At 40.6% G+C, this 27209-nt stretch overlaps 1 protein-coding gene across 1 annotated transcript in view; it reads right to left on the bottom strand.

Moving 5' to 3' along the window:
• LOC118817920 (F-BAR and double SH3 domains protein 2-like) overlaps nucleotides 1-27209 on the bottom strand; it is a 181223-nt gene that overhangs the window by 59767 nt on the left and 94247 nt on the right. Inside the window, exons 4-8 of the mRNA XM_036584932.1 lie at nucleotides 12197-12276; nucleotides 9478-9622; nucleotides 7804-7937; nucleotides 3081-3135; nucleotides 1189-1317 (exon numbers count right to left, since the gene is read on the bottom strand). Coding sequence (XP_036440825.1) covers nucleotides 1189-1317; nucleotides 3081-3135; nucleotides 7804-7937; nucleotides 9478-9622; nucleotides 12197-12276 — 543 coding nt within the window. The remainder of the gene's footprint in view (nucleotides 1-1188; nucleotides 1318-3080; nucleotides 3136-7803; nucleotides 7938-9477; nucleotides 9623-12196; nucleotides 12277-27209) is intronic.

Genomic DNA, 27209 nt, shown 5'->3' on the forward strand with positions numbered 1-27209 from the left:
TCGAGAGAGAGAGAGAGAGAGAGAGAAAGAGAGAGAGAATGAGAGAAAAAGAGCGAGTGAGAGAGAGAGAGAGAGAGAGGCTGTGTCTGATGTAAGGTTTCATTAGTGTCAGAATGAGTCAGTGTGAGTGTGTGAGCGTGCGAGTGTGATCGTGGTGAGGATGGTGATGTATGAGTGTGAACGCACAGCTGGGAGTTGGATTACACATCGTCACTGGGACAGCGTGTGCTTTCTTTTTGTGGCGAATGACTGCATTTCTATACACGACCTCAGCTTAGCAGAGCCACAGTCAAACAAACTGCAACGAGCCTGAACTGAGTAGCAGGTTAAAGTGAGAATGACATCACAGGCTGTGATAAACTACCAGTAACAGCTACTAATGCATGACTGTTCATACTGCGGTCTTATTCTCAGACGTCCCCACTAATCCTCAGCAACAATGAGATTAAAGGAAAAGTATCATGGAAAAGTGGATTTTCCTCACTTTTTAAAAAAGCGTCTGATGTACTACGTATACACTGTTAAAGTTTTAAAACTTATCGTTCTCTCCCTGTAAAATCTACCAGTCTATAAAGTCCATATACAGAAACTACACTGCAAAATGCCAGTAAAATGTATTGTGGCTGTGATGTCACAACCACAAACATTTACATATGAACACCTATTCAGCTTACAACAATCTAGCCTCAGCCATACAGCCTACAGTAGTTCAGCCCCCTCACTCAACCTACAAGAGTTTAGCTCTGCCCGGTTCTGAAGTGATGGAGAGCGTTGTCTCTGTAAGAAAACGATTCAACGCTGTGCCGTTCATGGCTGTCAGGAGGCAAAACAATAACTGCAGCCTTCCAAAGGATCTGCAAGTCTGACAGGAGTCTCTGAGGATTTCGGTCTGAAATTTGTTCTGAAGTTTGTTGTGAACATTTTAGCCTATATAGACTGAAAAACACAGGGCAGCCAATCAGAACAGAGGTCATTTACATATATACCTTAATGACGCAGTAATGGAAAGAGCTGGTTTAATTCTAAGACATGGAAAAAGGTGGAAAATGGTCATAAAAAAAGAATTTTGACAGTATTATAAATGTAAACTGGTCTTACAGGTAAAATACAAAAGAAACAGCCCATTTAAATAAAACAAGTAAGTGAACTGAATTTGACAAACGCCGTCTGGGTAAAACCTTCTCTCACCTTAATGCAGCTGGCCAGGTCAGTCTGGTAGTAGCGGTCATGGTGTGCGTTGGCCGCAGCGAGCGTGAGCAGGTATTCGTTCCGGGCGTGAGTGGCTTTGGAGTTACAGTCACTTCTCTTAGCTTTCAACTAAAACAGGACAGACAGGACAGATTTAAACAAAGAGTAAACACATGAGTATTTATTTAAAGCGAAACTCCACAGATTCAATGGTTTAGATGTGAACAAAATCATTCACAGTGGTTTGGTATGAAATGCGCTTTTCCAGAGAAATTTACTGAGTCAGAACTGTTCACCATTATAGTACCAGGAACCAGACGTCCGACGCGTTTCATGGCTCTAAAAGCTTCATCCCGTTAAGTTATTACACAAAATGGTTATGAGACACTGTTTTGTGATAGTTTTGTTATGAAGTTTTGGCCTAAAACGTATTTTTAGTATGAAGTTTTACTCCAGATTTAGTTCCGCGTTTCCTCTCAAAGCCGCATCTCAACTGAGATCAATGCGCAGAACCTAATGTGCTTTTGTTGTTATTAGCCTGTAGCTACAGCTGTTCAGCAAAGCTAATGCCAGGAACAGCTTCTGTTTACAGTTTATTTTTCTTATCTATTTTGGAAGGTGGTAGAGTATGTGGAGGACTTCGAGGAGGTCTGCCTCCAAAATGTTGTAGATCCATATCAATTTGAAGCAGAAAACACATAGGAGGGGGGGGAGAGAGAGAGAGACAGAGAGAGAGACAGAGAGAGAGAGAGACAGAGAGACAGAGAGAGAGACAGAGAGAACCGGCGCCAACGCAGAGCAACCCGGGGCGAATGGAAAGTGCTGGTCTCAACAACAAACTACTTGCTACTCCACTTACCAGGTGGTTTGGTAGGATAGTGAGGTAGACAGTTTTTGTTTTTTTTGCGTGGTCCTCGTTTGACAGTCTGTTCTAAGCTAACGGCGAACAGTGATATGTGCACGGTGGCTAATTTACGATTAAGCTGAATAGGTGTTCATATGTAAATGTTTGTGGTTGTGACATCACAGCCATAATACATTTTACTGGCATTTTTTATGATTTTTACGATTTATTGATTGCAGTTTCTGCTGTAGTGAAACTGTGAGTGTGTAAATTTGCGGCTCTGCAATCAGACCATCCCCAAAAAGCCATGCAGGGTGGAGAGGTACATGCAGGGTGTTGTAAGGAAAAAATAGAACCCAAATAAAACTTATTTTTTCAATTTCGCTGTATTTTTCCGTTATCAGCATGACATAAAAACTGACACGTGAGTTCACTGGTGATTTTGGACAGCAGATAAAATGGTGATATTTGTAGTGTAGACATAACGACGTCTGGTTCCTGGTACTATAATGGTGAACATTTCACACCAAACTACTCTGAATGATTTTGTCAATCGATAGACTTCCCCTTTAAGACTATTTATCAGCAACATTCCTTAAAAAACACCAAGGCTTTTTATCTGTAGACTGGAAATATCGGAGGCTTTTGTTTTAGACAAAAATGGGTGCATGCAGTATTTAATATTAGTATAATATTAGTGATGCACTGAAATGGCTGATACTAAAAAGGAGATTCAGGGCACACTGGGTTAAAATACCAAAAACCAACTCACAATAAATAAAACAGTTTACATAATGATTTCTTTGTAATTTCAAAATCTCTCATACCTCAAATATTTCATTATCATACAATTATTTGTTGTATTTTTTGTAGGGCTACTTCACATTTTCAGTGGTCAGATTTTGTTGCGCCCCTATTGAACATTATTCTAATTGAATCCATGATTCTAAAATCGATGCAGTTGAATCACCACCTTCTGATCAATGCATGCATTTTTACATCCCTAATTAGACGAGGGGTTAATATGGATGGAGATGGTGGTTCTCACCTTGACGCTGGCCTTCTGTAAACTAATCCTGGACTGAAACAGCCCCAGCTTTGACCTGCAGAACACACAGCAGACACTAATCAACTCTCATGAATTTTTCATCCTCAAAAATCAAATCTAATCTAAATCAACCACAGCTTAATGCACCACAGCATAAGGATCGGTGTCCTGTAGCTCTGAGAGCATTCAGAGTGGAACCAGCTCCAACGTTTAAAACTGCTTGTGTTTAGTGGTGGGCAATATGACGACATGTTATCATTATCGTGATAAACTGCGCCTCTATACTTGTTTCGAGGAGTATTATGGTATGGTCAGTACTAGTAAACTGCTGAACAACTGCATGGATCATATAAAGACAGATTTAGACCAATTATAGAGAGCCTGTAAACAACAGTAGCAACCAGTGTACACCGGTCAGGCATAACATTCTGGCCACCTCCTTGTTTCTATGCTCATTGTCCATTTTATCAGCTCCACTTACTATATAGGTGCACTTTGTAGTTCTACAGTTACAGACTGTAGTCCATCTGTTTCTCTGCATACTTTGTTAGCCCCTTTTACCCTGTTCTTCAGTGGTCAGGACCCCCATGGACCCTCACAGAGCAGGTACTATTTGGGTGGTGGATCATTCTCAGCACTGCAGTAACACTGACGTGGTGGTGGTGTGTTAGTGTGTGAGACGGTAGCTCATCTGCTGCTGCACAATTTGTGTTGGTCATCCTCTAGCCCTTTATCAGTGGTCACAGGACGCTGCCCACAGGACGCTGTTGGCTGGATATTTTTGGTTGGTGGACTATTCTCAGTCCAGCACTGACACTGAGGTGTTTAGAAACTCCAGCAACACTGCTGTGTCTGATCCACGCAGACCAGCGCAACACACACTAACACACCACCACCATGTCAGTGTTAATCAGTGTTATAGTGCAGATAAATGCAAAAGTCTGTTTGGTTAAATTATGTTTTGTGAAGAGAAAAAAAAAAAACTTTCTCCAAATTTTAGTGCACAATTTCTATTTATTTGCTGAGTTTAACATATTGGAAAGAAATGCAATGTAGAATGCGCTTTACACTTTTGCACCGACCACACTCTGTTTTTTATTTATTTTTTTTCAATATGTTACATTCAGCAAATAAACAGTAAGTGTGGATTAAATTCCAAAAATAATTTCAGACAAAAATTCCACGTAAATCCACAAGTTACCCAAACATTATTGTACCTGGACTTTTGAATCAGGAGATACCATTCCTTTACATTCTGTCTCCTTTTAGTTTTCAAGTGAGAGCCATATTCTTGTTGTATGTTTTTAGTTTTTGTCCAAAGGGTTACTTTTTTTGGAAATTGTCCATATTTTCCATAAAAATGTTTTTAGTCTAGCAGTAACAAGGCCAGTTGTCATCAGAACATGATAAACAAATTAATAACCTAATTATCAGCCAAAGAAATAAGTTTGAAATCCACTTTAGGAGATCTCTCTCTCTCTCTCTCTCTCTCTATATATATATATATATATATATATATATATATAAAACGAAATATATTTCATATATATATATTCCATAAAAATGAATGTTGTGTTCATCTCACATGTGCTGCACTACGTTCCCCAGCATGCACTGGAACGAAATTTGCACTCTAACTCCACTCTCCCAACAGTAATCTATTGGACAGCGGTTACACTAAAAAAGAAAAGATGCCAGGTGTGTAATTCAAGCAGATAGGCAGGTTTAAAAAATGTACTTCCATATAATATCCATATAAGTTTATTAAATTTATTTGCTAATGGCAAAACGTTAATTAAAAATTTACTTTTTAAATTCTTTTCGGGGTTTTTAATATGGCCCTTTTAGTGGGTGAGCTTGACACCCCTGCTGGGTTAAAAACTGGGAGTTTTCCTTAAATTCTCCTTTGTAGGATTTCTTTCAGACCATTTTATCATTTAATGAGATGAACAGATCATTAATTTTTAATGAAAATATGTAAATTTTACAAAAACAAGAAACCCTTTGGACCAAAGACCAAAGAAAGAGCAATTAGAAAACTGGGCGCTGTAGCCAGTCTGTCTGACCAATTTCAATTTTCTTTTCACATTTGTCAGTGAAACTCTAAGAACCACTGTGGTAAAGGGAATTTTAAAATTCCAGTACAGGCATAAAAGGGTTAAATAATTCTTGTAAACACTGAATAAATATGTGGCACCACTGTTTTGCTGGTGCATGTTCACTCGTTTGGAGACTTCAGAAAAAACGAATGTTTTGATACATGAACACATCTTCAAGTCTACAAGTATCATATTTATATTTTCGTCATGTCGCCCATTCTTTCTTGTGATGTGGTGGTTTCTGAAAAAACAAGGCCCAGATCGCCTTCTCTGTTGCGAAAGGCAGGAAAAGAACACAAATCAGCCCACATTAGACCGCATTCACATCTGCGGGAGGAAGTACCAGGCATTACAAATTAAATCCAGATTAGCACCTTTCACAGAGGAGGAAGTGGATCATGAATTCTAAACGGTCTGATGGCTTCGAGTTCTAAATCATACCCAGACCAGACCACTCTGTGACTTGTGAAAGGAAGGAAAAGGCATTAGAACATTAGAACAAAAGGCGAACAGTCAAGGCTGAGTAACGTCCGCTTTGTTTATTAAAAAAAAACAACTCAGCAAAAACGCCTTCTCTGAGAAAGTGGATGGTTTGTGGTGAGGATGCCAATGTGGTTCTTAATCCAGAAACCACTTTCACATCCACACAGTTCCTCCCTGCCTTGAGGACGCTCAGTGGAGTTAGCCCTAATCCTAGTCTGAACCCGTCTGTAGCCCCCCAAAAATTCTCTCTAAATCTGACTGTAGCTGACAAAATTTTGTCTAAATTTGCACAAAGTCCAACAAAACTGTCTACATCTGAATGTAGTCTGACAAAATTCTGTCTAAATCTGACCGTAGCGTACAAGATTCTGTCTAAAACTGATTGTAGCTGACAAAATCCTGTGTATGTCCGACTGTAGCCTGACAATTTTATCTAAATCTGACGGTAGCTACAAAATTCTGTCTAAATCTGACTGTATCCCAATAAAATTGTCTACATCCAACAAAATTCTATCTAAAACCATCTGTAGCCAAATAAAGCTCTGTCTTAATCTGACTGTACTTTGACATTGTTTGAATCTGACTGTAACTGACAAAATTCTGCCCAAATCTGACCATCAGTAACAAAATTCTGTCTAAATATGATTAGCCAGACAAAATTCTGTCGACATCCAGCTGTAGCCCGACAAAATGTTGCCTTAATTTGACCGTAGCTGACAAAATTCTGTCTAAATCTGAGTGTAGTCGAACAAAATTCTGTCTAAATTTGATTGTAGTCGACAAAATTCCATCTAGAACTTATTAGCCTAGCAGTAACAATGATAACTGTCATCAGAACATCGATCAGTCAACAGAAAGTAATTTTGAAATCTAGTTTAAAAGATTTCTTCATCAATTCACACAACATCCCAAAAGTCTTTAATCTGGATAAACTTTAGATAAGTTGATCTCACTCTGGTGCACTGTTGGAAAAAAGAGGTGCAAAGGATTCTGCAAGCAATACCATAGAAGAACCAATTTGGTTCTGTAGGGAACCAAGAAATGTGCAATTGTGAAGAACCTGTTAAAAGGCTTAAAGACCCTTCACATAATGTAAAGTTTATATACCAATTTAAGGGTAGTTTTTTTCACATTATCTGAGGGTTCTTTAAACTTTAAAAATGATTTTTCACTCTCAAACTTCTCATCTTCAAAAACAACCATAAACAACCATCCACTGCAAGACTATTTAAGGAACTAAAAGTGGTTCCTCTACGCTATTGTGCAAAGAACCCTTTTTGGCACCTTCACTTCTACTAGTGTGGACTTTGCTGCCAACGAAGTGATGTTAACATGACAGATTTGACCTTAATTACCTGTTTGGAGATAAACGTAGGCCAAAATCTATTAAAGGTAGGAGAAACCAGAACATCAAAAAAATTTAACCCGACCCAAAACCCAACCGATATTTGGGAAATGCTGCCTGAACCTGATTGAACCTTAACATGAATATATCAAGCTCTAGTGGAGGTCTAAGCTAGATCTGATCTCAAAACGGTAGGTGGTAAAGGCACCAGACTAATGACCTCCCACTTTCTCTCCTTCATTCCAGCTCCTCCTCTTCACTTCTGCCAGCAGTGAAATGTAGGGCTAGGCCCTTGGCCAAATCAATACTGCCTTTGCTAGCCAGCTCAAGCTCTCTGTCTCTTTCTTCCGTGTGTGTGCAAATGGCTCTTGAGGGTGAGGATCTGTAGTGGAGAGCCTTTAACAAATTCTGCATCCTGCTAATAAGCTGCTTCAGAGGAAAAGCTCTCCCTGAACGGAGACTGGCTGTGAGCTTTGGTGGAGAAGCTAAAGCCTAAACGAGTGTCTCTTGCTGGAGTTTCTAGCTTTTGAAATTTCCGGCAGAAACACACAAGGGTGCACTTGATTTCGCAACGTGTCTTCACAACAAGCAGGCAGGAAACTGCTATTAGAATGACTCAGAGGTTTTAAACTCCTCTCCAGGTGGTTTCTAAATAGCCAATAAGCAGGACAGCCCCAAAGCGCGGGTTCACCGCGGTGGGTTCATGACCTGGCGGTGAGTGGGGTGGCTCTGAGGCCGTTAGCTGTAGTGCTTTAGTGTTTTAGTGCTTAGCGCCCGCAGCAGGTGAACTACATACTTGGCTTCGATGTCGGCCTTTTCCCGCACGGCCTGGGCCATCTGCTCCAGCTCAAAGTACTTCTTTTTGGACTTGGCCAGGTCCTTCACCGAGTCTTGTAGTTCAGCCTGGATCCGGCCCAGCTGCTCGATGCACTGCACATGACAGCCACAGGGGGGCAACATTACAGAGGGGGCAGAACAGAGGGCAGCTTAATACAACTCACAGAACAGAGAAGAAACTGTCAACATTAAAGGAATCAGACAACATCTACCTGCACTTACAAAGGAACCTGCGGACTTAACCCTTGTGTGGTGTTCAGGTCTGTGGGACCCATTTTCAATGTTTACCAAAACATTAAACATTTAATGTTTTTTAACCTCAGATTCTTGGCTTTTGCTATTTTCTGTGAAGAACATATAAAATAACCCATTTTCAGTGTCTTCACTCTGTTCACCCCCCACACATTTATACTACACATGTGGTGTTGGGTGAACCTGCGGGGAGTAAAAGTGTGGAGGTGCTGTGTCCTTCACTCTGTTCTCCTCCTACATGGCCTGCTGTTAGTGTGTGTGTGTGTCTGTGTGTGTGTGTGTGTGTGTGAGGGTGGACAACATGGACAGGCTGCTGACTGGCTACAGCTGCTAAAGGAGAACCCTACACTGGACACTTGTGATATTTTAAACATCTGGTATTTTTCCATAAATTGTTTTGGCTGTATTCCTTTAAAAACCAATAATGTGGTGGGTCCACCAGACCACTGAGTAACAAACACATCAACACCACTCCAGGGTTAAAACATATTTATAACAGAAGACAGTGGGCAGTTGTTTATAGAGATGCACCGATATGGGAACTGTGGGCCGATGCCGATTCTTCACGTACATACAGTCAATGCTGGTGCTGATACATAAATATTTATAAAATGTAGAAACTGAGACTAAATCTACCAAGATCTGCATAACAGAGAAATATAACATCTATTTTTATGAGGTTAGAAATGCAGTAAAATGAATAAAATGCACATATTTAAGCACAGTAACCCAGCACTGCTCTTCTAGAGTACAATATTTCCATTATCATGTATCGGTTTGAAATATCAGTCAAATCTAAACATCGTCCAATGCTGACAATGCTTTTTTAAGCAATTATCTGCTGATGCTGATATGATTCCAGTATTATTGTGCATCCCTACTTGTTTATTATTAAAACCACATGTAATATAAGTGTGTTCAGCACCTGCCCACAATGTGTTTTGAGTATTCCTTTAATTCTTAATCCTAATCTTAATCTTCTCTAATACATTTGCTTATAGTCGTATGCAAACGTTTGGACACTCCTAGACAAATGACATGTTTTGTTGATTTTCTAAGTAAAAAATGAGTTAACACATTTTTTTTCCCCCAATATGTTAAATTCAGCACATAAACAGTTATTGTGCACTACAATGTGCAACTGTGGAGGATGTGTTTACTTTTTGTTCTTTCAAAATAAACAAAAACACGACCAGGGTGCCTAAACTTATGAATATGACTGCACGGTGTTTTTGGCACTGTGTGAAATACTGTTATCTATAAACAAGCAAAACGCAGTCTCGGCTGACTGATACATTTGGATTAAGGGGGAAACTGTGCAAATGAGATTTGTTTGTTGAACTTGCACTAAAATCAAGGCTGTCAATCAGTGAAGCAGTACCTTCTTCAGCTGCTGCTCTTTGTAAAGTCGTACGGTTTTGGCCGGGTCGGAGATCTCGTTCTTGTAGTTTTCACACACGAATAGTCGAGACTGGGTCACCTGCACTGTGCCCTCCAGATACGCCCTCCACACGCCATACACATTCCTGCAGGACACACACACTGTTAGCCTGCTGCCCTCTGCAAAGCTTTTCAAGACCACAATAAGTCAGTGATATTTCAAAAACTTTAAAAAAAAATAATAATAACAGTAATATTGTCATGATTTGCAGATATGCAGAGGAGTATAGAGACGAGTATATGGAGGAGTATGTGGAGGAGTATAAGGAGGAGTATGTGGAGGAGTATAAGGATGAGTATGTGGAGGAGTATGAGGAGGAGTACATGGAGGAGTATATGGAGGAGTATATAGAGAAGTATATGGAGGAGTATATAGACGAGTATATGCATGAGTTAATGGAGGAGCATGTGGAGGAGTATACAGATGAGTATATGGAGGAGTATACAGAGGAGTATATTAGAGGAATATATGAAGGGGTATACAGAGTACATAGAGGAGTATATGGAGGAGCATATTAGAGGAATATATGATGGAGTATATAGAGGAATATATAGAGGAGTAGGAGGAGGAGTATATAGAGGAGTATATTAGAGGAATATATGAAGGGGTATACAGAGTACATAGAGGAGTATATGGAGGAGCAAATTAGAGGAATTTATGAAGGGGTATATAGAGTACATAGAGGAGTATATGGAGGAGCATATTAGAGGAATATATGATGGAGTATATAGAGGAGTATATAGAGGAGAATGTGGAGGAGTATACAGAGGAGTCTATGGAGGAGTATATAGAGGAGTATATAGAGGAGTAAGTGGAGGAGTATATAGAGAAGTATATAGAGGAGTATATAGAGGAGTATGTGGAGGAATACACAGAGGAGTATATGGAGGAGTATATGAGTATATAGAGGAGTATATGGAGGAGTATATAGAGGAGTATGTGGAGGAGTATATAGATGAGTATATAGAGGAGTATGTGGAGGAATACATAGAGGAGTATATGGAGGAGTATATGAGTATATAGAGGAGTATATGGAGGAGTATACAGAGGAGTATATAGAGGAGTATGTGGAGGAGTATATAGAGGAGTATGTGGAGGAGTATATAGAGGAGTATATGGAGGAGTATATAGAGGAGTATATGGAGGAGTATACAGAGCAGTATATGAAGGAGAATATGGAGGAGTATATAGAGGAGTATATGGAGGAGTATACAGAGGAGTATACAGAGCAGTATATGAAGGAGTATATGGAGGAGTATATAGAGGAGTATGTGGAGGAGTATATGGAGGAGTATGTGGAGGAGTATATATATGGAGGAGTATACAGAGGAGTATGTGGAGGAGTATATAGAGGAGTATATATATGGAGGAGTATACAGAGGAGTATGTGGAGGAGTATATAGAGGAGTATGTGGAGGAGTATATGGAGGAGTATATAGAGGAGTATGTGGAGGAGTATATGGAGGAGTATATATATGGAGGAGTATATAGAGGAGTATGTGGAGGAGTATATAGAGGAGTATATGGAGGAGTATATAGAGAAGTATACAGAGCAGTATATGAAGGAGTATATGGAGGAATATATAGAAGAGTATGTGGAGGAGTATATAGAGGAGTATATAGAGGAGTATGTGGAGGAGTATATAGAGGAGTATATAGAGGAGTCTATGGAGGAGTATGTGAAGGAGTATATAGAGGAGTATATGGAGGAGTATACAGAGGAGTATACAGAGCAGTATATGGAGGAGTATATAGAGGAGTATATAGAGGAGTATGTGGAGGAGTATATGGAGGAGTATATAGAGGAGTATATAGAGGAGTATGTGGAGGAGTATATAGAGGAGTATGTGGAGGAGTATACAGTGGAGTATATAGAGGAGTATGTGGAGGAGTATATAGAGGATTATGTGGAGGAGTATACAGAGGAGTATATAGAGGAGTATACAGAGGAGTATATAGAGGAGTATGTGGAGGAGTATGTGGAGGAGTATATGGAGGAGTATGTGGAGGAGTATGTGGAGGAGTATATAGAGGAGTATATAGAGGAGTATGTGGAGGAGTATATAGAGGAGTATATAGAGGAGTATGTGGAGGAGTATATAGAGGAGTATGTGGAGGAGTATGTGGAGGAGTATATAGAGGAGTATGTGGAGGAGTATGTGGAGGAGTATATAGAGGAGTATGTGGAGGAGTATATAGAGGAGTATGTGGAGGAGTATGTGGAGGAGTATACAGAGGAGTATATAGAGGAGTATATAGAGGAGTATGTGGAGGAGTATATAGAGGAGTATGTGGAGGAGTATGTGGAGGAGTATACAGAGGAGTATATAGAGGAGTATATAGAGGAGTATGTGGAGGAGTATATAGAGGAGTATGTGGAGGAGTATGTAGAGAAGTATACAGAGCAGTATATGAAGGAGTATATAGAGGAGTATATAGGGGAGTATATAGAGGAGTATATAGAGGAGTATGTGGAGGAGTATATAGATGAGTATATAGAGGAGTATGTGGAGGAATACATAGAGGAGTATATGGAGGAGTATATGAGTATATAGAGGAGTATATGGAGGAGTATACAGAGGAGTATATAGAGGAGTATATAGAGGAGTATATAGAGGAGTATATAGAGGAGTATGTAGAAGAATGTGGGGAAAGTCACCTGTAGTCCGTCCGCTGGTCGTCCGGTTTGATGCCAGGCCAGTCCCTCTTCAGATACTGATTGGCCAGCTTCTGCAGAGCCTGATCAACACACAGAAACACAGTCGGTGTTAACTGGGAAATTCTTCAGCTCTTCAGCCTCTCAGCACCAGCTCTGCTCAGAGAGAAGACACAGGGCCGTATGTGTGTGTTCTCACGACCCCGTCATTAAACACCGTTTATCATATAATACAGCTCAGTCCAGCACCAGAGAGCAGTGACATCATCAGCAAACAAACACACACACACACACACACACACACACACCTCACACTGCACCGTTCCACACAACACACTGTCCTGAACTTTGAACACTGTGACACACAGGAAAACAGTTCTAACCTACAGAACCGACAAAATACTTCAGGCTTTGTAAGCATAAAGACCACAAGCTGTTACTTAGAAACAAAAATAAACATACAAGAACTTTGCAAATCAATCATAGCTGCTGGTGTTCTCAAAACAATGGACTGACCACCCCAGAGTCCAGACCTCAACATCACTGAATGTGTCAGAAAATGATCGACCAACTTCTAAGACTGAACTTTGGAGGTGTGTCTGCAGATTCTTTGAGAAACTGAAAGTGGGTCTCCTGCAAAAGAATGGAAGCTGGAATAAAGACAGAGTGACACTAAATACTGATATTATATTTAGTTGTTGAGGTTCTTTGTAATTTTCTGTTAAATATGTTTATGTACACTTGTGATTAACGGCCAATTTGACTAGTAATTAAATAAATAAAGGTCTCGAATTTGCTCACAATACTATACATAATACATATGGGGCACATTATTGCATATAATTACTTACATGTACGGGACATGTGGACTGCACATTCTGACACTGTATAAAAACAAATGTCTGTGGTGTGTGGAGGGGCTTTAGCTCCATGTAGGATAATAAAAGCCTGTAATTCAGCATTACAGTACAGACACCCCCTGACATATGGCCAAACAACTGCATACAAAAGCTTCAGAAAATGTTTATTACACAGCCTGGACCTCCTGCACCCTCAAAATAATGAGGAGGAGAGAGAGAGAGAGAGAGAGAGAGAGAGAGAGAGAGAGAGAGAGGTAAACAGTGGCCTCACGCTGGATAAACACACTGCAGTGTCATTTCCACCTGTCAGATTCCCAGCTCTAAAAACACAGCACAGTTTCTCTCTCTCAGCTCACGCTGGAACCAAGTGTCAGTAAATATGCAGCGAGTCTGAACTCAGCTCAACTGTACTGTCACTCCACTCACATACGAGTATATCAAGGGGATCAAACACAGTTTCTCCTGCAGATACACACAAAAAACAGTTACTGCACACATCGTCACTCTGACACAGCCGACAACACGAGTATTAAACAAGGTCATCTTATTTATCTCCAAAATAATAGCATAGATATATAACTATATATAAATATGTATATACAGGGAGATTCACTCGAAAGAGGCCCCGAATATTCTGTAATAACTCTCGCTAGGATGAAGCAATCTGAACGAAACCACGTGCAATGTGCTCCTCAGTATGTGGAGCTTCGAACAAGCCGGGATGCCCCTGCGCCGGAGCGATGAGGTAGGCGCTGGACAGCCGTCACAATGTTTAACCTCCGTTTGCAACTTCCGGGTGCATACCCCCCATACCCATTCGTGTGTCTGGCAGAAAACGGAGATCACTTCCAGCACCGCCTGTAATGCAATCGATTACACATACGTCAAGGTATGTAGTGTATTTTTTGGTTCAGATTGCTTCATCCTAACGGGAGTTACAACAGAACATTCGGGGCCTCTTTCGAGTGAATCTCCCTCTATTATATCTATACATACAAATATATATAACTTTACAGGAGATAGAAAAAACCTAATTTACTTTTAATGTAAGTCAATGGAACCAGACTTTTTTTCAAGGCATTGTGGGTCGTTTCTTTTGGTCCATTCATCATGAAATTTACACACAATGTAAAGAGCAACAGGCATTTTCGAATTATGACAAAAACTGAAAAACTCAAGATTTTCTTCCAATAGCAGGTATATATATATATATATATGTACACACACAGTGACAATGTATAGGTGAGTATTTTACTACTGGTATAAGTTTCATAGTATTCTTATGACTTATCAGTATAAGCTAGTATGAGTCACCCGATCAGGGGTGCCCAAACTTTTTGTCCTGAGGGACCAAAGCGTGAGTGTGTGGTGGACCGAGGGCCAAAAAAAAGACAGGCTTAAAGCTTTAAAAACGCATTTATAACATTACAGTATATTTGGTTACTAATAAACTTAATCAGTGTTAAAAGGAAAACGAGAAGTTAACCCCTTAAAACAGGGGTGTTCAATCCTGTCCACAGAGGGCCGGTGTGGCTGCAGGTTTTCACTCAAAACAAGCTGGAGCTCACCTGGTTCCACTTGTTTAATTAGTTGGTTTCAGTCTTCAAACTGTTGATCAGGTGATGTCCTGCTTTGTTGGAATGAAAACCTGCAGCCACACCGGCCCCTTGGGGATAAGATTGGACACCCCTGCCTTAAAATCACAGGCTTATTATTCACTACAGGGACTTCAATGCAAACTGGCTGAGCTGTTCTTAGGTTACAGAAGTGTGTACTAAAACTTTAGGCCCACCAGTGAGCCCTGGCCATTTAAGGGGTTCAATTATACACAGTGTAAATATATGTTTGCTCTCTGGCTGAGCAGAAGGGATTAAAGTAACTTTCAAATTAAATGCCCACTTTTGGCAGCTGTGCTGTAGATTATATAAGAAAACTGAGCAACTGCATTTCGTGTTTTTGCGACTGCAGTAAAAAACAAAACCTTGTATCACTGAAATGAACTTGTAAGTTTATAGAAGAAGAACACAAATTTAAAGTGCGCTAGATCTGAAACTGGGTATCGGTATCCGGCTGAAATCAGCAGAACTAAATGTGATCTAATCCTGAAACTCAGCACCCAATCACACCATGTGTAGCTGTGTAGTTCTTCCTGTGGGGTAAACAGAGTGGCGGCATCATACACCACTTTTAGATCGTTAGCTCATTTAAAGGATTAGCAGTCTTTAAAGAAGAAACTGGTGTCGGTTGATGTTGAAGGTTTCAGTATCAGTATTGGGAGCAGAAAATGATGCTGTCACATCCTGTGGTGAAAAAAAACGTTCCGAAAGTCGTTGGGTTTCGCTGTACAGACATTTCTCCTCCAAATATTTTTGGATTCTTCAAATAATGAGGTCATTAACAAGCTGGAATGCAAATATTGCTACATGTGAGCTACATTACTGCCCACTGAACTGACATCATAAGACAGGAAACCTCAAAATACCCCATACAAACCAGCAAGCTTTGTCAGTATGAGCAGCTGGTGTTGGAATATAACAGTGTTGAAGTTTAACTGTAGGCTTAGGCCCAAATCCCATTTCTTCTTTTTACCCCTATGCCTTGTTTTCGAGTGTCATCTTGCCCCTAAGAACTGAGTTACAAGGCGTAGTGGTTGAAATCTCCCCCTGTAAAATGGGACCCTCAAATAAAAAGAGCATCACTTCATTAACAGCTACCAGCGCTGCTCTGTAGGTGACCCTGCCAGTCTGCAGTGACAGCAGAGGAGGGTAAAGTTCAGCTCCTCACTGCTGGGCTTTAGTTACATTTAGGGCATCATATGCCTTCAAAGAGGGGGGCAATTATTTATTATCACCCACCCCAAATTTTTCAGTGATATGAAGCTGAATCAGATATTCACCAGCTTCTCATTTGAACTGTGTTCGCCTTAAATGGTGCAGCAGTTACATTCTGGTGCTTGAGGCGTCAGAACTGCTCAAGTACTGCACTATTTAAGGTGGAACGGGAAAGTTAGCTAGCTAGCTACCGAGACATCAGCTACTATTTCCGATTTTTTATGCTTGTTATGAAGAAAAGGACCATAATACACTGAAACAGCATTAAACTAAGATGATACGATGGTTATTGTAATTTTTAACAGAGAACATACTGATGTGTGGGCTTCTTTGGTCGCTTGTGCAGCCATCTTTCCTGTTTTTCTTTTTTTCTCACAACATAAGGGGTGAAATGGGACTGGGCCTATGTAGCATTATTCATATTTTGATCCCTCAATCACTTAACAATTCAGAAGATCCAGTGACAATCGAGGGAAAAATGCACACAAAACGTATCAGCTTTGGACCGAACGCTACAATGACGATTTCTGAAAACACCATTTATTTTTCCCATAGAGAAAATCAGCTTAGACCCAGAGTTCCTAATATGGTCATGATACTATACTATAAGACTATAGTGTCCTGCTTGACAGTATAGAAACATAACACAGCATAACACACACACCCTGCCCCTCTCTCTAGCCTCGCTCTTCTAAAGCCAGACAGGCAGAGAGAAGAAAGAGCTCATTCTGCTGTGGCTGTGAGTGAAAGGGTGGTGGATTGAGAGATTCTGAACAGACGGAGAAAAGCTGGGCTTTCAGACCTTCTACACTCACTCAGCTTATGGCTTTTTTCTCTTTCTGTGCAGCCTAAAATAACCACCGGTCAGGCCCCCAACACCTTGGGAAGGCTGGCACGTGCACACACACACACACACACACGAAGGAAGGAAGGAAGAGAAAGAAAAGAATTCCTGAATATCTCTTAAAAACCTCTCTTTCTGTCTCTCTGGATTCCATTTGTAGCACAGCTAACACACCAACTACTGATTACAAGTTGCAAATAGGGTCACGTGATTCTTGATTAATTGGGATCCCTGATTTTTTTTGGCTTAGAAAGAACAATAAAGTGCTTATTAACATAGGCAGGTTATTATGCATATTAACAACCACCTGGGATACCATAGCAATGGCCTAGCAATACCTTAACAACCACCTGGGATAGCACAGCAATGACCTGGCAACACCTTAACAACCACAGGGGATACCACAGCAATAACCAAGCAACACCCTAGCAACCGACTGGGATACCATAGCAATGGCCAAGCAACACCTTAGCAACCAACAGGGGATACCATAGCAATGGCATGACAACACCTTAGGAACCACCTGTAAAACCATAGCAATGGTCTGGCAACACCTTAACAACCACAGGGGATACCACAGCAATAACCAAGCAACACCCTAGCAACCAACTGGGATACCACAGCAATGGCCAAGCAACACCTTAGCAACCACACAGGATACTATAGCAATGGCCAAGCAACACCTTAGCAACCACCTGGGATACCCATAGCAGTGACCAGGCAACACGTTAACAACCAACTGGGATACCATAGCAATGGTCAAGCAACACCTTAGCAACCACATAGGATACCATAGCAATGGCCAAGCAACACCTTAGCAACCAACTGGGATACCATAGCAGTGACCAGGCAACACCTTAACAACCAACTAGGATACCATAGCAATGGCCTAGCAACACCTTAACAACCAACTGGGATACCATAGCAATGGCCAAGCAACACCTTAGCAACCACTTAGGTTCCCATAGCAATGGCCAACAACATCTTAGCAACCACCTGGGATACCATAGCATTGGCCTGGCAACATGTTAACAACCACCTGGGACACTGTAGCAATGGGCAAGCAACACCTTAGCAACCACTTAACAACCATCAAGCAACACCTTAACAACAAGCTGGAATACCTTAGCAACTGTATAGCACCCACTTAGATTTATAATATAAACCCATTTGAGATAAACAATCTTTAACTTTTAATTAAAACATAAAATACAGCCTGTGCACAAGATCTGACCCTTTTATACAGGGAGATTCACTCGAAAGAGGCCCCGAATATTCTGTAATAACTCTCGCTAGGATGAAGTGATCTGAACGAAACAACGTGCAATGTGCTCCTCAGTATATGGAGCTTCGAACAAGCCCGGATGATCCTGCGCCGGAGCGAGAGATCACTTCCAGCATTGCACGTAATGCAATCGATTACACATACGTCAAGATATCTAGCATATTTTCTTGGTTCAGATTGCTTCATCCCAACGGGAGTTACAACAGAACATTCAGGGCCTCTTTCAAGTGAATCTTTCAAGTTTGTCCCCTGTAGAGGTTGTGTACAGGATTATATTTTATGTACCATTTTTCTAATATGTTAAACACAGCAAAATAAACAGAAACTGTAGCTACAAATATTTACTTTTGTTCCTTCTACAGAAAATGAACCAGCGTTGTTCAAACTCTTGCGTACAACTGAAAATCTTAATATAAGCCTTCATACAAATTACTCAGTAAATGCAGTTAAACAAATGTGTAAGTCATGCAGTTAAGATTGAGATGTGTCTCTTAGAGCAGTCGCTCTCAAAACAGTCTGTCTGGGGGGTCTCTGAGGACCCCTTTGAGAAGCACTGCCTTAAAATGTAATGGGTTTAGGTACGTCAAATTTATCCGACCACTGCATGATAACAGTGTTGCGGTGCTCTCCAGCTATAGATCCGTGTGAGGCTGAACGCTGCAGAGCCCAGCTGGTCTGCTTTGCTGTAAAGCTCCTTTGTAGCGGCTCTGAAATCTCCTCCTGGCCGTGTGGAGGTGTGCGCTGCATCGTGACGAGTCCAGTCCGAGGCCTCCGTCGGTCAGCCCAGGTAATTACAGCCGCCGGGAAGAAAAGCTGCAACGCTTCGGCTCAGTAAACACCTGGAGGGGCGTTGCCATGGCAACCGGCGCAGGCTTCCTGTGTGGTCCAGATAAGGTGGTGAACCGCTGCACGAAATCCTCCAGAGACAGGAAGACACCATGTGCAACACACACAATGGAAAAAACGCAGGTTCTAGAGCCGTGTTTGTTTACTGGCGCGTACCTGTTACTTTACACGCTCACGTCTGTTCCTGCATGACTACACACAGTCCAGAGCCGCTGAAAACAAAACGGGACGTTGTGTTAAAGGAAAAGCCAAAAAATCTAATTTACACAATTTTTTCCCCCCCATCCCAAATGTAGTTCATCAGCCAAGACGTGGGGTCAGTTTGCTTCTTCCATCTGCTGCAGTAGGAAGACACCACTCTTTTAGCTATGCAGCACACTTTTCTCCATGTTTATAGACAAGAGTATGAAGTATAACATCAGAAACCACATAAACCACATAACCACATAAAGTCTATTTCAGATTACTTGACACTGAGTGAGTTTACATGCACTTAATAATCTGATAACTGCAGAAAATCAGAGTTTGCCAATAATCCGATCAACGCGTTTACATGCACTTTAGTAATCAGATAATGGGGAAACTCACAGAAGACGACGTGACGTAAATGTAACGTAAACCTCCATATTTTTAGGAACCACCTGTAAAACCACAGCAATGGCCTGGCAACACCTTAGCAACCACCTAGGATACCATAGCAATGCCATGGCAACACCTTAGAAACCACCTGTAAAACCACAGCAATGGCCTGGCAACACCTTAACACCCACACGGGATACCACAGCAATGGCCTGGCAACACCTTAGCAACCACCTGGGATACCGTAGCAATGCCATGGCAACACCTTAGAAACCACCTGTAAAACCACAGCAATGGCCTGGCAACACCTTAACACCCACACGGGATACAACAGCAATGGCCTGGCAACACCTTAGCAACCACCTGGGATACCATAGCAATGCCATGGCAACACCTTAGAAACCACCTGTAAAACCACAGCAATGGCCTGGCAACACCTTAACACCCACACGGGATACCACAGCAATGGCCTGGCAACACCTTAGCAACCACCTGGGATACCATAGCAATGCCATGGCAACACCTTAGAAACCACCTGTAAAACCACAGCAATGGCCTGGCAACACCTTAACACCCACACGGGATACCACAGCAATGGCCTGGCAACACCTTAGCAACCACCTGGGATACCATAGCAATGCCATGGCAACACCTTAGAAACCACCTGTAAAACCACAGCAATGGCCTGGCAACACCTTAGCAACCATTTGGGATACCATAGCAATGTCCTGGCAAATACAACATCAGAAACCACATAAACAACATAACCACATAGAGTCTATTTCACATTACTTGACACTGAGTGTGTTTACATGCACTTAATAATCCGATAACTGCAGAAAATCAGATTTTGCCAATAATCCGATCAACGTGTTTATGTAAACGTAACGTGAAACTCAAACTTCATGCCGCCGCTTTTTCAAACTTCACGCCACTTTACCTGAAAATATGAACATCCATCATCTAGAAGATGAAAAATATTTAAATGCTTTGTTTCGTCAAGCATGTATTTGGTTTCAGCTTCACTCCAAAAGTGTTTTGCTGCGTCTCGCGGCGACGCCACTCGCTTATTTCCGGTACCGCAGTCTGTTTTCACGCATGTTCAGACTGAAAAAATCCAAAAGAAATCAGAGTAAGAGTTCACATGCACTGAGAAATCTGATTACTGAGCTAAAATCCAGCCTCTTTATCAGATTTCTTAATCGGATTTCTAGACCCAATCTAAGAAATCAGAGTGTGTTGTTGACATGACCATTTGAATAATCAGATAACTGCAGAAGTCTGATTATGATCAAAGTTTTATTTAGGCATGTAGTTTGCACAGTGCTAATTCACAGGGTTCCAATAATGTCACATAATCGTGCTGCCACCATTTTGGCAGGCAACTTCAAGTTCATTGGGCGGCGCAGCGGCAGTCTGCTTGATGTTTATGATAATAAAGCCAGAACTGATCCAGCAAAGCCAGTAAAACACGTTTTTTTTGGGAATACTTATAAAAACTCATTTTTAATGCGTACTAACTGGTACATCTGAGTGTCTCTCCTTGATTTTATTCCCTATGTTACTGTAGTGATGACAAATGAAAGCTGAAATCTAAACTGCTGTTTCCCACTGCATCCTGCATACAAGAACACTAAACAGTATGTAACAAACAGTGCAGTATAGTTAGAAGTGCACTCATTAGTGTAGTAGGTGAAGTGTGTGGTTTGGGACACAGTGTTAGATCAGCCAGTTAGACACGTTCAACAGCCCAGCGGCTCCAGTGACTGATCATAGCTCTGCTGTGCTGCTTATTAAGCATTTCCAAGTGAAGGTTTAAGGTGTTTCTGAGTAAGGATGCCTTTAGTGGGGAAAGCTGATGCTGGCTTCGTATTTGCCAGCTTCTTTTTTGAAATTCGCTTTCAATGTATAAGTGGGCCTGAATGCAAAACTGTTTAAAGAGGAAGTAAAAATGGAATAAGAAGCTGGAAAATAAGAAGCCAACGTCAGCTTCATATGTATGTACGTGTTTATTATTTAGTTTTGTAGCCACTTTTATCAGCTTCCATGAAATCCCATGGAGTGTAATGTTCTGAGCTTGAGAGATGTGCAGGTTATAAGGATCCAGTCCACCATTCTAGCTAATCTTCTTATCGTACCATTTTCTGGAAACTGTATATAAAGTGTTTACATATGTTGTCATCTTTTTCGTGGTCATTCTGGACTATTTTGCTTGGTCCAGCTTCAGGACTGTAGCAGCAGCAGTGGTGATGAGACGAGCTCTATCAGAGCACAATCAGAGTCATAGCTTTCCTGCCAAAATGGCGGCGTGGTTTCTCTAAAGACATAATTGAATACTATGAATTGGTGGGCAATAAGCTTCCATTAGCTGCTACATTAGCCTTATAGCTGTAGCGCAAAACTAAAGAAGCAAACATGTCCTGGCTGACTGAATATATTTGAGGTAAGGGAGAAAACTGGATAAATGATATTTTTGCCAAACTACATCTTTCACAGTAAGGTGATTCCACAATGGGATGCCATCTGTGTCCCACTGATAATTGCGCTTACAAATAGGTATGTATGAGACATTGTAAACAATAACTTTAACTACTCTGTACATTGGTCTGTCCCAGCCCTTTACTACACCTAACACTGAAATATAATCGTTAAAATATTTCAAAAATCATATTATTTTTGTTTAAATGTGTGAATCAGTTTTTAAATTGAAATTTTAATGTGATTTTCAATTGAATGATAACTTCTCTTTTAAAATCTACTGTTTTGATTTTAATTTCCATTCTCCTTTACTTATTTTCTTTTTAAATTTTAATTTGAATTAACTTTGTATTTTCTCATTCGTAAAGCACTTTGACCGCAGTGTGTGAAAGGCGTTGTCGTTCTAAATATCACTGTTGTTGGAGGAAAACCTCGTATCTCCAAAATGGTAACTTTACAGGAGAAGGAAAAAACATGCTTTACTTTTAATGTAAGTCAATGGAACCAGACATTTTTTCCACATCATTTTGGGTCATTTTTCGTCATCCATTCATCATTTACAGACAATACAAAGAGCAACAGGTATTTTCAAATTATGTCAAAAACTGAAAAACAACAAAAATGGAGATTTTCTTCCGACAACAGCGATATACACTCCTGACTCCTATGAAACATCTAGAATATTCAAAACATCTAAAATATTTAGGTCACATGTTGAACAGGAATTTGCATGAAGATTTTTCTTTATTTTCAATAATACTGTAATACTGACTGACGAGGTCACTTTCAAAGCATCATCCTGTTACCCAAGTTACAGACTGAAAGAAATACATTCATTAAAACAAATTATAATGCATTTTAAATAAATAATTAGAACACAGCTGATGTCGATGTATCGTTAGAATAGATGCTAGTTAACCACATTTTGTGTATTTGCTAATTCTATGCTAAAAAAGTTAAGCCAGCCTTGTTACTCATTTAAGCCACTGTCAGCTAAGATACCTGAGAAATTAGGATACCGTTTCATAGGTGGGTTGACGTGTGTTGTTTGGTTAAATGCATGTTTATGAGCTTCATTTCCAAGAATTACAATGAGCTACATGGCACCTGAACTGTGGAATCAACTCAGAATACAAACACTGCAGGATCGGTGATCAAATGCGGCCCCGTGTTCAGGCTAATCTCAGGAGAACACCTGCTCTTTCAAGGTCATTCTGCTATGACGGATGTTCTTCCTCTGAAGACGCGACTTGGTAAAACAGAACACACACACACACACACACACACAGCCCTAACGCCCTTTACACACTTCTCTCTGCAGCTGTTCGCTCCGTATAATCAGGGCTTTCCCCTCGCAGCTCTTTCCCTTTGATGGGTCACTTCCTCCTGGCCTCAGGTGACCTTACAGCCTGCACTCCACTCCAGCTGACCTCCAGACAGGAGCCTCTCCTCAGCACACTAATTCAGGCGCCAAACGTGGTCCTCTCTCCTCCCACCAATGCGCACGTCCCTAAAACGTGTACATTTCAGCAGATGGCAGGTAGAAAAGAGGAGTTACAAGGTCTTATTCATTCTAAATGGCTTAATGCTACAGATTTCAACAAATCAAACGAGGTATATGCAGTTATTTATGGAAAGGATTATTGTGATAATCTTTCTCAGTACTGCACTGGATAGGGCAGCAGTTGGAATAGACTGCAACAAGGGCAAACCAAGAAGAAACTCTCTCACCATATACTCAGTCTGCAAAGTGTCAGGGAGGCCTAGCTGTTTAAACCCTTCGTAGGTTTTTGCTGGCTTTTTGCAATAATTGAACATAGTAAAAGTGATTTTGGTAACACTTTCTATGAATGTCACGTTCGTAAGCATCTATAAACACATTTATAACATGTTATAATGCATTCATACAGCATTATAAACATACATACATACATCATCTAAACCGCTTATCCTTCTGGGTCGCGGTGGGGTGCTGGAGCCTATCCCAGCTGTCATTGGGCGGAAGGCAGGATACACCCTGGACAGGTCGCCAATTCATCGCAGGGCAGACGCATTATAAACATTGTTATAAATATTTATAAGAATGAATTACACTGAATAACACTTTATAGCCATGTTTATTATATGTTATGAACTTTTAATGTAATGCATTATAAGTAGTGTTTATAACATGTTATACTGTTACTGCCAAAGAAGTCAGTCCCAGCTTGGAGAGCGTAAAGTAAAGACAAATACAAAGTTTATTTACACTCTGAGATTTCCAGTATTATATTTCTCAGTGCTGGTGCTGTTAGGGCTGCATCTTTGGGGCTTCAGTCCTGAATATTCAGATGCTCCAAACAGGCTGTCCAGCCTAGAGTTACTGCTACAATGTGCTTTTATACTCAGCGCTCTCACTTTAATCACTACATTACATTACAGCAAACCAAGTACCCATCACGTCAAGCACACCTTCACTCTGTAACATCATCACACTACAGTACAGTAAGGCTAATTTCTGCTAGCATTCTATTGGATATGCAGTGTTAAGTTAGTGCCAAGCTAACGGTGGTGTACATTACCTTTCCCACATTGGGTAAAACACTGATGGCAGCTCTAGTTTAAACTCTGACATTTGAAGCCTGTAATGAGCTTTATTGTGAATGTTTTAGTGTTTCAGTAAATCCTTCAGTAAATACTTCAACTTGAAGCCTCACTCTGAACACTGGAGGAGGCTTTAGTACAGTACGCTTCACTTTACTTAGAGCGGACAAATACGACTTATGAGCTCTTATAATTTGTTATGAACAGTACTTATAATGTATTATGCTAACAATTCATAATGCATAATAAGCAAGGCTATAATGTGTAATGCATTTTTATAAATATTTATAGCCATGTTTATAATGCCTTATGAATGCATTAAAACATGTTATAAATGTGTTTATAGATGCTTACAATGGTGACATTCATAGAAAGTGTTTCTGTGAATTTTTTTATTTCTTCATAATTAAACCGTTAAGATGTACAGTCAGAGTGGTTTGATGTGAAACTGTTCACAGTGGTGGTGATAGGAACCAGACGTCTGAAGAGTTTAATGCCTCTACAGTCTCCCTGGCAGAAAGTTATTTAATGAAATGGTTATGAATACACTTTGTTTTACAGTAGTCTTGAGAAGGTCTTGGCCTAAAATATACTTTTTAAAAGTCCATTTATGGTGGAGAGGTGGATGCAGGGTGTTATAAGGCAAAATAGACTCCAAAGAAAACTTATTTTTTCAGATTTATCACTGTTTTACCATCATTACCATTCCATATAGAACTCAGAAGACGTGTGTAGGTTCACTGGTCGTTCTGGATAATAAATAAAATGTCTATATTTGTGTTGTAGTCATGGTGACCTCTGGTTCCTATCACCCCCATTTTAAAGAAATCTCTACAATGAACCGTTTCACACTCTGACTCTGTTTACACAACGACTGAAATTTGCAGGAATTGGTGGAATTCCCTTGTTAAATTGCAAAAATATTGACTCAAACAACTGATAAAAGCACCAGTTCCAAAGGCCACATATTCTTATTTTTTTTTTCTTACCCAATTTCCTCCTCATTTTTTCTGTCTTGTCAAACTCCACCTACCAGCTAAGTCTCCTCCTATCTCATGATGCTACCAAGCTGGGAGGCTAAAGGCTAGCACACGCTTCCTCCAAGACACGTGTACCTCCACTGCATCTTTCAAGATTTCAAGATCAGCAAGATCACTGTACACATAACATCCTGTCTTTCTCAGTTTTCACCTTTGTTTTCTTGGTTTTCTTGGTTTCCCGGTGCCATGTGCCTTTGTTGTTGTTCTGGTGTTTTTTGTTGTTTATCCTCGGTGTCATCTGCTCCACCTGCCTGTAGTCCGTACTAATGAGAGATACAGGCCCTCTCATTAGTCCCAGGTGTTTCTTGTTTCCCCTCAGTGTATTTATACCTCTGTGCTTGCTCAGTCCCTTTGTCTTGCATTGCCTGTGTTTACCCTGTTGCTGTTGCTTGATTTCACTGATCTCGTTGTCAGATTTTGTTTCTGGTTTAGTTCTGTTTTGTTTCATTATGGACTTGTCTGTTCTATGAACCTCTGCTACTCAGTTTCTAGACTCTGTTAAAAATGATTTAAACAAAAGCAACTGGCACTTGCATCCAGCCTCATTGCCTCCTATGTTACAGTACAGTTCAACACGCTTGGAGGAGAATGATAATGCAAGCCCAATTTGGCAGGGAAACCAAGAGCCTGACATCCCTGTCGGTGCTGCACTAAACACTCCACAGCATAACCAATGAAAAGTGAAAGTGCACAATTCTACACAAGGGTTTAAGGCTTCTTTAGGCACAAATCCTCTGCCCTGTTTACAACTTTGACATTAAGAACTCATGTAACATAAGAATCTCAAGTATAGATAGAAAGAAAATATTGACGAACTCGCGACCTCCTGATGATACAGCCAACACTTAAACAATGACAGGGCCCAAGTTTAGACCACCTCAATAAACTTAACACTCAAGTGTTTATTGAGTTTTTACAAGTAGACATAAATGCATACAATAAAGGGAACGTCACAATCAGTAAAAGACCAAAAAAAGGGTAGGGGGTTGTCTGTGGTTGCAAAACTCTTATCAAATGAGTGTATTTAAAGGTGTAGCATCCTTGCATTTACGTCCCTTTATTCCTATATATGTCTATGGTGTCATGTGTTTTTGACATGATTTGAAAATACCTGTTGTCCTTCACAAAAAAATGACCCAAAATGACTTGGAAAAAAGTCTGGTTCCATTGACTTCCATTAAACGTGAAGCAGGTTTTTCCTTTTCCTCTAAAGTTACCATTTTGGAGATACAAGGTTTTCTTCCCACAACAGCAATATGCTTTCAAATCATTATTTATGCAAAACCTGTTCTTCATATCAAGGAGGACACTTTGATGAGCATGAAGCTGAGTGATAAAGCCTGCGTTAGCACATAGCTGTATTTTTTCCCGGTGAAAATAAAACATGACTGAGAACATTTTGTACGTCGTCCCTAAACCTTAAAAGGAGAGGTTTATCATTTTGCATCCTGAATACTTTCAGCACAGACTGCACTGTCATAGCAGTGTGGTTAGGTAAGGCTGCCGTGATGTTGATGGCAGACGCAACAGGAAACTGCACTTCAACAGGTTTGTGCTGTAGTAACATTGCAGGCACAGTCAGTTCCTGTTGTTTTGAGGGAGCAGGCAGGGGACGGGCCGGCCCGGCCTGAGCAGGATATCCGCCGCAGACGGACCAGAGTGAAAGAACG

This window comes from Colossoma macropomum, unplaced genomic scaffold (assembly GCF_904425465.1).
Source record: "Colossoma macropomum unplaced genomic scaffold, Colossoma_macropomum, whole genome shotgun sequence".
Taxonomy (NCBI): Eukaryota; Metazoa; Chordata; class Actinopteri; order Characiformes; family Serrasalmidae; genus Colossoma; species Colossoma macropomum.